Source organism: Staurois parvus, unplaced genomic scaffold (assembly GCF_062004578.1).
Source record: "Staurois parvus isolate SC_StPar_1 unplaced genomic scaffold, SC_StPar_1.0 ptg000697l, whole genome shotgun sequence".
NCBI lineage: Eukaryota > Metazoa > Chordata > Amphibia > Anura > Ranidae > Staurois > Staurois parvus.
In genome coordinates this window covers 87,804-100,958 of record NW_028318493.1, presented here as the reverse complement: position 1 = coordinate 100,958, position 13,155 = coordinate 87,804, and the positions used below count along the sequence as shown (strand labels likewise).

At 42.5% G+C, this 13,155-nt stretch overlaps 1 protein-coding gene across 1 annotated transcript in view; it reads left to right on the top strand.

Moving 5' to 3' along the window:
• LOC149446059 (pancreatic triacylglycerol lipase-like) overlaps positions 1-12,660 on the top strand; it is a 50,909-nt gene extending 38,249 nt beyond the window's left edge. Inside the window, exons 9-13 of the mRNA XM_089653031.1 lie at positions 2,094-2,212; positions 4,746-4,872; positions 7,433-7,541; positions 8,023-8,190; positions 12,562-12,660. Coding sequence (XP_089509157.1) covers positions 2,094-2,212; positions 4,746-4,872; positions 7,433-7,541; positions 8,023-8,190; positions 12,562-12,625 — 587 coding nt within the window. The 3' untranslated portion in view covers positions 12,626-12,660. The remainder of the gene's footprint in view (positions 1-2,093; positions 2,213-4,745; positions 4,873-7,432; positions 7,542-8,022; positions 8,191-12,561) is intronic.
• Positions 12,661-13,155: the final 495 nt, after the last annotated feature.

Here is a 13,155-nt window from a genome sequence, read left to right as displayed (position 1 = left end):
TGAACCAACAACCCCAGTACTGCTAGGCAGAAGCGCTAAACATTTAGCCACTGTGCTGCCCCATTATACTATAATTATAAATGTTTTGTGTTCATATAACTGACAACACTCAAAACCTCCAAAAATAAGGATGTATTTGAGTGCCTTAATGTGCTTCTAGAAATCTATAAATGTATTTATTTTATCATATTTGGAATTTTTCACATAGTTTATAAATCCAGGCTGCTATTAAAAATTGGTTTTATCTATGCCAGCACACTACGTTTATTTTTAAACCTTGAAGGGTGCAGATTAGAAAATAAAACCTCTAGCTTTCAGAAGCATTTTTGACAACAGGGTTGTTCCTAAATACCTGTTACTGTCCACACCTGGAGAGATCTCTGACACATTGGAGTTCATTTACTAAAACTGGAGTGCAAAATCTATGCAGATCTGCACAGAAACCAATCAGCTTCCAGGTTTTATTGTCTCAGCTTAATTGAACAAGCTGAAGTTAGAAGCTGATTGGCTCCCATGTACAGCTGCACCAGATTCTGAGTGCTCCAGTTTTAGTAAATCTCCCCATATGTGACTCTCTTTTAAAATACCGCTAGATGGCGATATGAAGATACGTTTCATCAAATTGAGATTACATCTGCATTTCCCAGAGTCAGGCTGCATCCACACTACAGAGGAGCATGAATGCATGCAAAGAACGTGTGTCACGCATTCAAATTTATTCAGTAATGCAGAAAAAAAGAAAAAATGCGTGGCAAAACACAGCTAAAAACGTGCAAAGCTCAAAAAGATACTTGAAACGCTTGAAAGCATGAAACAAATGGTCTGCCCTATGCGCAAAGTGCACACAACTTGATACATATTGTAAATGGTGGGCTTATAGTACCTTCCCCACGTCCTTTCTGCTAAAGACTAATATGTGATTTTTATTATTGGCATTAATAGCTAACACTCCATTACCATCACCATAATCACACACTATTATTATTTTTCATTTATATACTGTAGCTCTGACATTATCCGTAATGCTGTACACAGAACACTGATCCAGTCACACCAGTCTGTGTGCCAGAAGAGCTTACACTCCAATGTCCCACCACAGTCATACGCTATTATTGTTATACATTTACAGTATATAGCTCTGACATATTCTACAGCGCTGTACAGAGAACATTGAGCCACTCACACCAGTCTGTGCAACAGAGGAGCTTACACTACAATAATATCCTACCATTTTCACACACTATAATTATTATACATGTTATATCTCTGACATATACTGCAGTGTTGTACTGAGAAAGCTGACACAGCCACATCAATCTCTGGTGAAGCTTACTATTTAATGCCCCACCGCAATCACAGTATTATTATTATTATACATTCAATAGCTCTGACATATTCCACAGTGCTGTAGAGAGGACTCTGAGCCAGTCACATCATTTTCTGCACCAGAGGAGCTTACACTCTAATGTCCCAAAAATACGTTTCCTGCTTTCTATGCTGAAGTAAGCTATTTTTGTTTTTATATATATATATATATATATATATATATATATATATATATATATATAAATTATTATTATTATTCAGGATTTATATAGCGTCAACAGTTTGCTCAGCACTTTACAATATATATATATATATCTTTATATATATATATAATTTTTTTTACTCTGTATATATGTAAATATGTTTTTATTATGCTGTTTGTTTGTAAGATTTTTAATAAACACAAATTTACACTCTAATGTCCCCCCACAGTCACACACTATTATTATGTACATTTATATAGTTCAGGTATATTCTGCAGTGCTGTACAGAGAGTACTGATGAGCTCCTATGCCTGTACCAGAGGAGCCTACACTCTAGTTTCCCACCACAGTCACACATTATTATTATTATTATTCTACATTTCTGCATATATTTGTACTTTGTATATGCTGAATTTTCCCCAACAGTCAGACGGGAAGGTTCACATCAAGAAATGAACTGGAAATAAACTTCTTTCCTTCGCTATCACGTGTGTAAAGTTCTTGATACATTCCCCCAGGTGTGTGATTTTTCAGATGACATTACCCAGATTTGTTCCCCTCCAGGTACCCGGGATTTCGTAGCTTGCAATCACCTAAGAAGCTATAAATACTACACAGAGAGCATTCAGAAACGCGACGGCTTTGCCGGCTACGCCGCCTCCACCTACGGCACTTTCTCCTCTGTGAGTCACTGACAAAATGACTTTTCATTGACACACCGACACAGTGTATCCTTCCCAATTCTCGCAAGCTGATTTAATCTCTAACTTTGGGGGTCTCAACGGCATACCTCCCCATTTGTGAGATGGGACGGAGAGATGTATTATAGCACAAACTATATGGGCAACATACACATCACCACCATATCTCCAGTAACACAGACCATGAGGATTATTGGGCAAAATGTTATTGATTTACCCAAATGTTAGCATTACTTTTCCTTTATTTCAGCTTTCCTTTATATCATGCAAAATAACATTAAGGCTGCTTTCACACATCAATTTTTCTTCCGTTTTCTGTGTTACAAAAAGTGGAAGAAAAAAGCATGACGATTATAATCAGTTAAATTTGGTCAGTTGCGAGTCTGTTGCATTTTTTAAAGTTCTGCAAGGTGCATTTTTTGTGCGTGTTTGGTGCCGCAACAAAAAGGCGCCTCCCCACTTAAATAATTGGAACACTTATAAAAAAATGCTGCGAAAACGCATTAAACATGTCACGTTTCTTTTCACTGATGCAAAACGCACCGGAAACACGGTAAAGATGTGGTAAAAATGCAGCAAAAAAGCAAATGCGTTTTTACCATGTTTGTGCAACCGAGAAGTGTGAAAGTAGCCTTAGAATAATTTACATTTTAGATAAAAGGTTTAGAGGGCAAATAAAGGGACCCGCTGGGGTCTGTGCACTACATCTGCCTTCAGTGAGCAGAGAGGCCGTGACTGTCTCTGTCTCTCTGCTCTGCCCCTCCAGAGCTCACTGGAGCAGCAGGCTGTGGATGGGGTGGGAGTGGTTGGCTCAGGCTATAGGCGGATTGTTCCGGGCATCTGGGTGAATCCCAACCATATGGTCAGGATCCGAGCTTGGACCAGCTGCCTGACATCAGCTGACAGCAGGCTAAAATAAACAAACAAACTGTACTCCTGTGATCCCCAGGAGAAGTATAGCCAAAATAGAATTGATTATGCTCCTTTAACCTCCCTAATGGTATTCCCGAGTGTAGCTCGGGGTAAAATGTCTGTACCAAAAGCGGTAACCCCGAGCTACACTCGGGCTTACCATACGGCGCTGCATAGGGAGTCCCTGCAGCACTTACCTTGTCCTTCGCTCCCGCGATGTGTCCCCTGCAGCGTCCCCGGCCATCTCCTCCGGCTGATGCCGACATCCGGCTCCTGTGTTCCGGTCCCTGTGATGTCGGGACGTACGGGCGCCGCCGGCGGCGGGAAATTTGAAAATTTTAAAAAAATGTCATTTTTTTCAAAACGATTTTACATAGTAAAACATTGCTGTTTCAACCCATTTCACATACATTTTGTCCCGAGTGCTCTGTCCTGTCCCCTGCCTGCATTTTGATTGTTCTTTCTGCCTGGAAACTTAGAAAAGTCCATGGTGTCCAAAAAGCGTCCCTTTAGGTCAAAAGCGGGTTTAGACCAGCTAGAGAACAGAGATAGTAAATTAGAACCACTTGCAGAATTGAGTGATAATGATTCGTGGGGGAAATTCGTCATCAGACACTGAAAACGATTTTGCGACTTTGCTCAGCGATGTGCGAACTTGGCGCTATATTTCAAATTTCAGTGTTTTTGGTTTGATTATATTATTGAATTAAATGTATTATTATATTATTTTTTATGATTATTTATTAAATTATAATTTATAATTTTGTGTTTCAAATTTTATCATACCCGGGATGTTTACTAGACTCTTGTTCGGACAGATTTCAGTGAGTTATTCCTAAATATTACAGCCTACAATAAAAAAACTATATATTTCCATGCAAAATAATGGTACCTCTTTCAGCACCAAAAATCTGAAATAATCATACCGCAAGGGAGGTTAAGGGCTTGTTCACACCAGTGAGTTGCGGGAATGCACGCAAAATCAAAAGCTTTCCTGCAACACACAAAACCACGCTTTCCCTTTGCAGTCATGTGGCATTAATTCTTAATGGCACCCCTAAGCATTGTGGAAATGCATGTGTGTTCGTGCTCACCAAAACGCATGATGCAATTATATGTGGTTTGGTGCAGTGCAAATTTGAAAATAGTGCAGACACCTTTTTTGCGTGTTTCTTGTGCATAGGACAATCTATTGAAAATAATAAGGCTGCCCTAATTACGAAGTGCGGGAACGCGTATAAAAGCATGCATGTGGCTGCATCGCCTGGTGTGAGCCAAGCTTAAACATGCATTTTTATTTGGAGATCCTTACATGAGACCAAAAAGAGGGGCAGCTGAGGAAGAAAGAGGGACAGAGGGATTTGGTTACAAATGATGGACAGTGGGGAGGTATGCTCAACAGTCAATCATTTTCTGAGTTCCACCAAACATTCCCCAGGTTCTAATATTTTTCAGGAGGCAAGGAACTCTGTATTTAAAGTTGTCTCCACCTAAAAAATTAAGGAGCTACAAGATGGTGGGACTTCTCTGTCTAATTGAACCAATTTATTTTGAAACTACTCTATTTTAATTGTAATGATATGGTTGTGTCTTTGTCCTTTAGGGCTCTGGGTTCCCATGTTCTAGTAGCGGATGCCCCTTGATGGGTCACTATGCTGATACCTCTGGGGTCACTTCTTCAAGCCAGAAGTTCTACTTCAACACCGGAGATCAGACAAATTCGTTTGCACGTATGTGTGCTTCATAGAGAATATAACAGATCTTATTAGTTATATGAAAAATGTGAATGAGCTTTTTGTGATATAACACACAATGGGCAACAAAACAAAAACCCTGCTCCTTCAGTGATCCTTGGAGGATATAGTGAGACCCATTAACAGTTGGAGACAATGCAACGAGCAGTATCAGCATGCACAGATTGTTCTACCCAGGGGCGGACTGACAACTCATGGGGCCCCTGGGCAATAGGGGATCATGGGGCCCCTGCAGGGGTGGACTGACAACTCATGGGGCCCCCGGGCAGTAGGGGATCATGGGGCCCCTGTGTCCTTGCCCAAACTTAAAAAAGCCTATGAAAAAGGTACCAGGGGCATCTCATGGGGCCCCCTACTGACCCCAGGCCCTAGGGCAGTGCCCGAGTTTCCAAATGGTCAGTCCGCCCCAGGGCCGCTATGTCTTTGCCCAAACTCAAAAAAGCCTATGAAAAAGGTACCAGGGGCATCTCATGGGGCCCCCTACTGACCCCAGGCCCTCAGGCGGTGCCCGAGTTTCCAAATGGTCAGTCCGCCCCTGGTTCTACCCTTAGTGGGGTATAGCTGCACTTACTGTAACTACTGACTTCATTGATAAATATTACCATTTTATTCTGATTTGGTATATTTTTTATTAGATTGTATCTCTAAATGATCACACTTACAAAGGGGCTCAGGTCTAAACACTGAACTCTGGAAATACTGGATAGTGGTTGACAGTTGTGAGTTGCTGCAATCATGAAAGCAGAACTCAAAAATTCTAAAATATTGGGATAGTACATTAAAAGAAAACTCAACTCAATGAACTCAGCACAAGGATAGTGGGAACACCTCATAAAGGTACAACAGATGTGCATACCCAGGTACTCTGTACAGCGTTGGTAGGAACCCTTCATAATGAGCATAGCAGGCTTGCAGACCTAGGAACTCAGCTCAGGGATGATAGGAACCCCTCATAATGAGCTTAGTAGATTTACAGGCCTGGGATTTGACAGCAGGGATGGTGGGAATCTCTCAAAATAGGAACCGAAGATGTGCAGAGTCTGATCTCACTATTAATCCCCTAGAGATATACAAGAATAGCAGATGTATTTCTCTAGCATCAAACATTAAAATAACAACTTTGAATTAAATGAACCTTTAAAATCGAAGAGGAATTTAAAGTGTTACTAAACCCACAACAATAAAATCAGTCTGTATATGCAGTAAAGCATTCTTGTTATACTCATTGTGGAACCTAGGTGGTTAACCCTCTGTATTGTTTTAAAATGCTGTTTGATCCTGATTTCTCTGATTCTCCCCTCTTCCAGTGTCTCCCTCTTATCTCCTGATAAGACATATGTGTGGAGACACTCTTCACATGCTTAGTTTGGTGTGCATTGCTAGAGAGGTTTTTTTGTTTCTTGGGAGAGTGCATGTGATCAGCACAGGCCAATCAGCACTGTCTAGTCAGAGATCAGGGGTTCTGCATTCTCCTAGAGCAGAAAGAAAACACCTCCTACAAGCTTTAACATGTGTTCTGCTAAAGTCACAAGACTGCGCTAACTGCTGATGAAAAAAGGTATTTAGCAGTTTATATTTACTAAGATAATTGCATTTTCATGTTCTGTGTACCCTGGGAGACCAGATATTGTGAATGCGGGGTCCTGGGAGACCAGATATCGTGAATGCAGGGTCCTGGGAGACCAGATATAGTGAATGCAGGGTCCTGGGAGACCAGATATAGTGAATGCAGGGTCCGGGGAGACCGGATATAGTGAATGCAGGGTCCGGGGAGACCAGATATAGTGAATGCAGGGTCTGGGGAGACCGGATATAGTGAATGCAGGGTCCAGGGAGACCAGATATAGTGAATGCGGGGTCTGGGGAGACCAGATATAGTGAATGCAGGGTCTGGGGAGACCGGATATAGTGAATGCAGGGTCCTGGGAGACCAGATATAGTGAATGCAGGGTCCAGGGAGAGCAGATATAGTGAATGCAGGGTCTGGGGAGACCAGATATAGTGAATGCAGGGTCCAGGGAGACCAGATATAGTGAATGCAGGGTCCGGGGAGAGCAGATATAGTGAATGCAGGGTCCGGGGAGACCAGATATAGTGAATGCAGGGTCCAGGGAGATCAGATATAGTGAATGCAGGGTCCTGGGAGACCAGATATAGTGAATTCAGGGTCCTGGGTTTAGTAACACTTTAATAAAATCAGATTCTAATACAATATATTTGGTTTCCTTTTTATTGTGTATGTCATATATGATAATACCTGTTTGTTATGTTATCGTTAGCGTGTACTAAAATATGGGTTGATGGTGACTTCAGCTTACCTCCCCTGAAAATCACATCTGGTGGTAATCGGTTTAGTAGGTTTGCATACATTGGAATATATTATACAGTATATGTATTATATTATATTTTATTATATTTGTACTATATTATAGTATGTCTGTATTATGTTATATTATAAAATGTTATATTATAATCTGTTTGTTTTGCTGTAGACTATCTTGCAGTCATTTCAATTGAATTAATGTCATTCCCCCAGGCTGGCGTTACAGGGTGAGCGTGAAGGTCACCGGAGCAAACGTTTCGGGATACTTTCAAGTCTCTCTCTTTGGCCCCAGTGGAAACACTCGTCAGTATCAGATCTACAAGTAAGCAAACATTTGGAACAGACATTTGACAATGAATTTAAAGCTCAATTCCAGCCTTCCCTTCAGTCTTGCACAGTTGTACCGGCTCCTATGCATGACCCTGTCTAACTGCTGTGTGTCCTCCTGGCATTTTAGTGTTTCAGACAGGAACAGGTGCAGTGTCCATCCCTGCTGCCTACAGCCTGTCAAAGTCTATGGCATGCTATGGCTGGACTTGGTTGAACACTGTACCAAGTGGTGCCTGCGTTTATGGCCCTATGGATGCACAGAATGTAGGTCTTCTGCCTTCCACGCTTTCATCTCTGGATGCATACAGCTCTCAGCATACAACCTCCTTCCACCATGGTTTCACATGTGTGGGGGGTGAGTGTTAAAGTCCACCTTTCTTGCCATTGAATACATGCATTACCCAGTTGGCAAGAGGTTACAATTCAGCAACTGACACAAAACAAATAGCAATTTATTTTTTTTTCATCCATAGGGGAAGCATTAGCTCTTCCAATACCTACACGGCTTTCATTGATGTGGAGTCGGACGTGGGAGATCTGAACAGAGTAAAGTTTGTCTGGAACAACAACGTTATTAATATTCTGTTTCCCACAATTGGAGCTTCCTCAATATCGGTACAGGATGGCAGAACTGGCAGAACGTGAGTATGCTGGAATGTAGACATAGAAACCTATACAACCTATTCCTATACAACCAGACTTATACACCCTATAGAATTAGACTAACACAACCTATTCCTATACAACCAGACTTATACTTGTACAATTTTACCAATACAACCACACCTATACAACCAGACCTATACAACCAGACCTATACAACCACACCTATACAACCACACCTATACAACCACACCTATACTCGTACAATTTTACCAATACAACCACACCTATACAACCAGTCCTATACAACCAGACTTATACTTGTACAATTTTACCAATACAACCACACCTATACAACCACACCTATACAACCACACCTATACTTGTACAATTTTACCAATACAACCACACCTATACAACCACACCTATACAACCACACCTATACTTGTACAATTTTACCAATACAACCACACCTATACAACCAGACCTATACTCGTACAATTTTACCAATACAACCACACCTATACAACCACACCTATACAACCTATGCTTATACAACTACACATATACAACCTATACCACTAGATCTATACCCATACAATCTATACCAATATAGCTTATCTCTACAACCAGAGTTATACAACCTATAACTATGCACCTCATCCTATACAACCTATGCCTAAACAACCAGACCTATACAACCTATACCTATGTAGCGCTACCCCGTAAGAGCCCATAAGTGGACACTTGGATCCCTTTTCCCAGTAGTTTCCTTGCAGCCAGGCACACAATTCCAATCACTCTTCAAATTCACTAACCAGCCTAGGGGTATGCTTTTTCATGCTTTAATGGGAACTTGGGTAGGTAGTGAGTAATGGTAGGAAACTCCAGAAACCCTTAGTAATGATTTGAGGACTCTGAACTTTCTCTTTAGAACTAGTAGCCAAGTCCTTACACAAGCTGTTGATGGACTGAGTTTTGTAGTAACACTTTAAGGCAATTAAGCTTCCACCTTGGACATCCGGGCAAACTTCTTTCACTAAGAATTAAATAGACTGAGCTCTTCAGGACACCAGACACAATGTCCTCTTTAAACCCACTGACTCTAGCATATGAGGGATGGCAGCAGCAGCACAGTCTCTAGGATCTCTCATATCAGTCTGTACTCATTAATGTCCTTGGAAAATTGGTTGCCATCTTCCAATGTCCTCCAGACACTTTCACCCTGTGGTACTAGACTAGATTCTCAGAGGACAGCCCTTCAGTCAGCTTCACTACCCTCCACTGAGGCCTCAATAACCACATGGCAGAGTTGCCTAGGGGGCTAACAGCCATCTAGGCTGTGCTCTGCTCCTCAGCAAAAAAGACCAGGCTGCTCCAAGTCTCAGAGTGTTTATATAGACTCCCACTCACCATCTAGGCACCTCTCCCCAGAGACTGGCCAGAGCTGTATAAAAATTCAGCTGCTGATTAGATGCTTCCTGTTCACTAACTTCCAGAACATTTCTGAACAACCAGGGGGAAGCAGTCAAGAGTGCAGCCACTGAAACACAGAACAAACCAGAACAATCAATCACAGCTACAGAGATTACAGTGAGGCAGAACTAAATCTACCTAATCTAGCACCTACCAGAGCTATACAACCTATACAACTAGGACTATAAAACCAGATTTATACACCCTATAGTTATAGAACTAGACCTATACACCCTATACTTATACAACTAGACCTACTGTATACACCCTATACTTATGTAGCACTATCCCTGCAGGGGCCGCTTGATAACCTACTTGTCCTCAGTGGTTGCCCTGACCTTGCAAGCCTCCGGACACCTCTGACTCTCTGGGTTCAGACATATTTCAACAGTATAGGATAATAATCCAAGAGACACAATTCTTTGGTAATACCTCTATATTAGTCATGTTCAAAAGAGCAGACCACAAGAATAATGGGCTTTGGACAGTGCTTGACAAATTTGCTTTGAATCTAGGAGCCAACTAAAAAAGTTAGGAGCCAGGAGCCCGGAATTGCATGTTCGGGGTTTTGGGCAATAGGAATTTGACAGCAAATCACCCGTGGGTTAATATGTAAAATTCATTTGGCCAGCTCCTCCTCCTGTCTTTTGTCCTGAGCTGTGCTGTCCTCCGCTCTCCAGTGTGCACTGAGGATGTCAGCAGCAGCAGAGGAGGCTGGGGGAAAGGGGGAGAGAGGGACCTGTTCACAGTCTACCTATCAGCTGCCCGCAATCAACAGGTAGACCGCAATCGACGGGTTGCCGATCCCCGCTCTAGAGTGATGACAGAAAGAGGTTGGGCACCCACATGATCACCAATCCAATGGTTAGCACGGCCTCCTAGGAACAAGAGTTCTTGCACATGGGCTGTTTGCAGGGATATGCAGAGTTTCCACCTGATGGCCTGTCAGCGCAGCATGCAGAGATGTCTGTGTTAAAACTGGATAGTGACAGTCCAGATGCAGAGAAGCTGATGTGATCCCAATGTGGCAATCAGTGTCATTGCTGTGCTGAACTGATATGTAGAGTCCCACAGCAGTACGCCAGCAATCTGTCTCTGTAGGAGAACGGCAGTCCCCCTGTGTTCAGCTCTGAATCCCACTCCAAGAGAGCCAGCCAGTTCCTTGCTGTAGAATATATCTGCTCTCCCAGCAACCTTCTGGTTCCCTGGATCTCTGGTAGTTGTAGTTCATTCAGCACTCAGAAATACAGGATGTATTGGCTATAGGAGTACAGGACCCAGAATCCTCTGCAGTCAGAACTGGATCCACTCTGCTAACAGAAAGTGATGTAGCAGTCCCAGTACTGGGCACTAGGAGGAAAACGATTAACCATAGCCTCATCTATAAATGTCCCTGAAAGGCATAATGATATAGCCGGCACCTTACTACATCTATACAACTATAAAACCTATACCTGTACAACCAGGTACATACAACCTCTAAAACACGCGGATTTATAATAACACCCACCAAACAGGGCAGCTGCACATAGCAACTAATTGGGTTGAATAATTCAAATAAAACAAGGAAACTGCTTTATTCTTATTCCAACCTATTGATTGTGTAGCGCTACCCCCTAAGGAGTCGCTGGATTTTGGGTCCTCCTATTCCTGCACAGCCAGGCATCATGCATTTTCAGTAGGCACATGTAGACAGAAATCCAGTCCATGGGCTAGTTTTTGTTATTTTACTGAGGGGGAAAACAACTTGGATAGGGATAAGGGATTATGGGATGATCACTTGACTTGAAAGAACAACTTGAGGACAAATTTCCTTGTCTATGTACACACAAATGCAGATCTTGAACTGTACTCCCACCAGAATAATTAGTTTGTAGATGATTAGTTGCAAAGGTTCCTCACATAGGAGCTCTATGTCCCCTGAATGAGACCCACAAAGTTCCAACACTTTAAAAGAAAATACCAGCCCATCTGGCTGCTCTGTGAAGTGTCCCAGAAAAAGGGATTTAGGTTAGCTATGACACTGTCCATATGAAAGCATGCTGAATATTGCATCTGGCAGCCTTCTCTCTTGTAGGCCCTGGAGGTGTAGAAGTGTTCACACGGTCCCATGTATCCTACTGCTTTGGATAAGACTGCTTGTCCAGGCCTTTTGCTGTGCTAGTCTTCCATGCTAGACAGGGTGTCTCTTGAATCAGACTGTTAGGTAGTGAGGATTCCTCTCTCCAGCTTCTTCTCCTTCCCTCCTCATCTCCAGCCAAGAGGCAGAGCCCCCCTACCCTGGGGTCCCCTCCCAGGTTTCACGATCCTCAGCACTCCATCTTCCACCTGACCACAGACTTCCCTGCTGGCTTGGCTCTTTAATGTTTATAGGCCCATCCCACCACACTTCCAGGCCTCCTGCCTGGGATTGGTCAGACTGCCATAAATATTCAGATCCTTGCCTCTGACCTGCGCCCATTAGTTTCTAGAAGTTTCCATGGACCTCCAGAACCATGGGGAGGCAATAGAGGCCTGGTCTGAGCTTAACACCCCCCTTCCCCACAGACATGCTCACTTCAGCTACTCTGTGAGCCAAGTTACATTTACCTATCTAGCTCACTAGAGAGTGCTACAATTGCAAACCAGTACCAGGCTTCAGCCAAAATCTCCATTTTCAATGCTGAACTAAAAAAATGAGTCAGTCAGTCTACAGATATTCCTGAGCTGCGGAAACTCTGCAAATGAAGTATAATCTGAATTGTTGGTGTTTATCTGATTGTCTTTAACTTTTGGTGTACAAACGCATATAAATCTTAAAACATTTTGTATGTAGAGCACATGCTCTAGATGGCTTGCATGGTTCAGTGAGAATTCTGGGAAATGGCATGCTTTCATACACTTCATATACTCCATTATATAGAAAAACAATTAAAGCTTTTTTCCTTTTTCAGGTACAATTTCTGTGGCAGTGGAACAGTGAGAGAAGAGGTCCTCCAGACTCTGAACCCATGTTAAAATGTAATTACTACAATAAAGATTTGTTCTGCAAACTGTCTCTGTTCTCAGTGTAAACAGCAAACAATGTCAATCAATAAGGCCACATTCACACTGACTGTTGGGGGTAGGAGCGGTAAAAACAGGCAGCTGAGCTACGTTTTTATTGCCCACGGCAAACCCATCGAAAGGCTAATAGCAGCCAGGCTGTTCACTTGCTGCAGCTGTGATGCTTTGCTTAGTGGCCACAGCAAATGTAGCCCAAGATGCAGCACTGTGTGTTAAGCATGGGCCTTCAAATCAAAGGGGCCTTCACAGGGACACCATAAGGAATTTCCTGCTAACACTGCATTTTTTGGAACACTATACTAAGGAGGCACTAGTAATTTTCTGTTCATGATCAATATATTGATCCATTCAAACACTATACTAGTAATGGCGGTCATCAGTGACCTATAGCATGAGTGCAATAGTGTGTGGGCAATCTAACTCTAGCTGACCCTGGCTGGGAGAGGAATTTACAAACCCCGACACTATCTGATGTCGCTAGT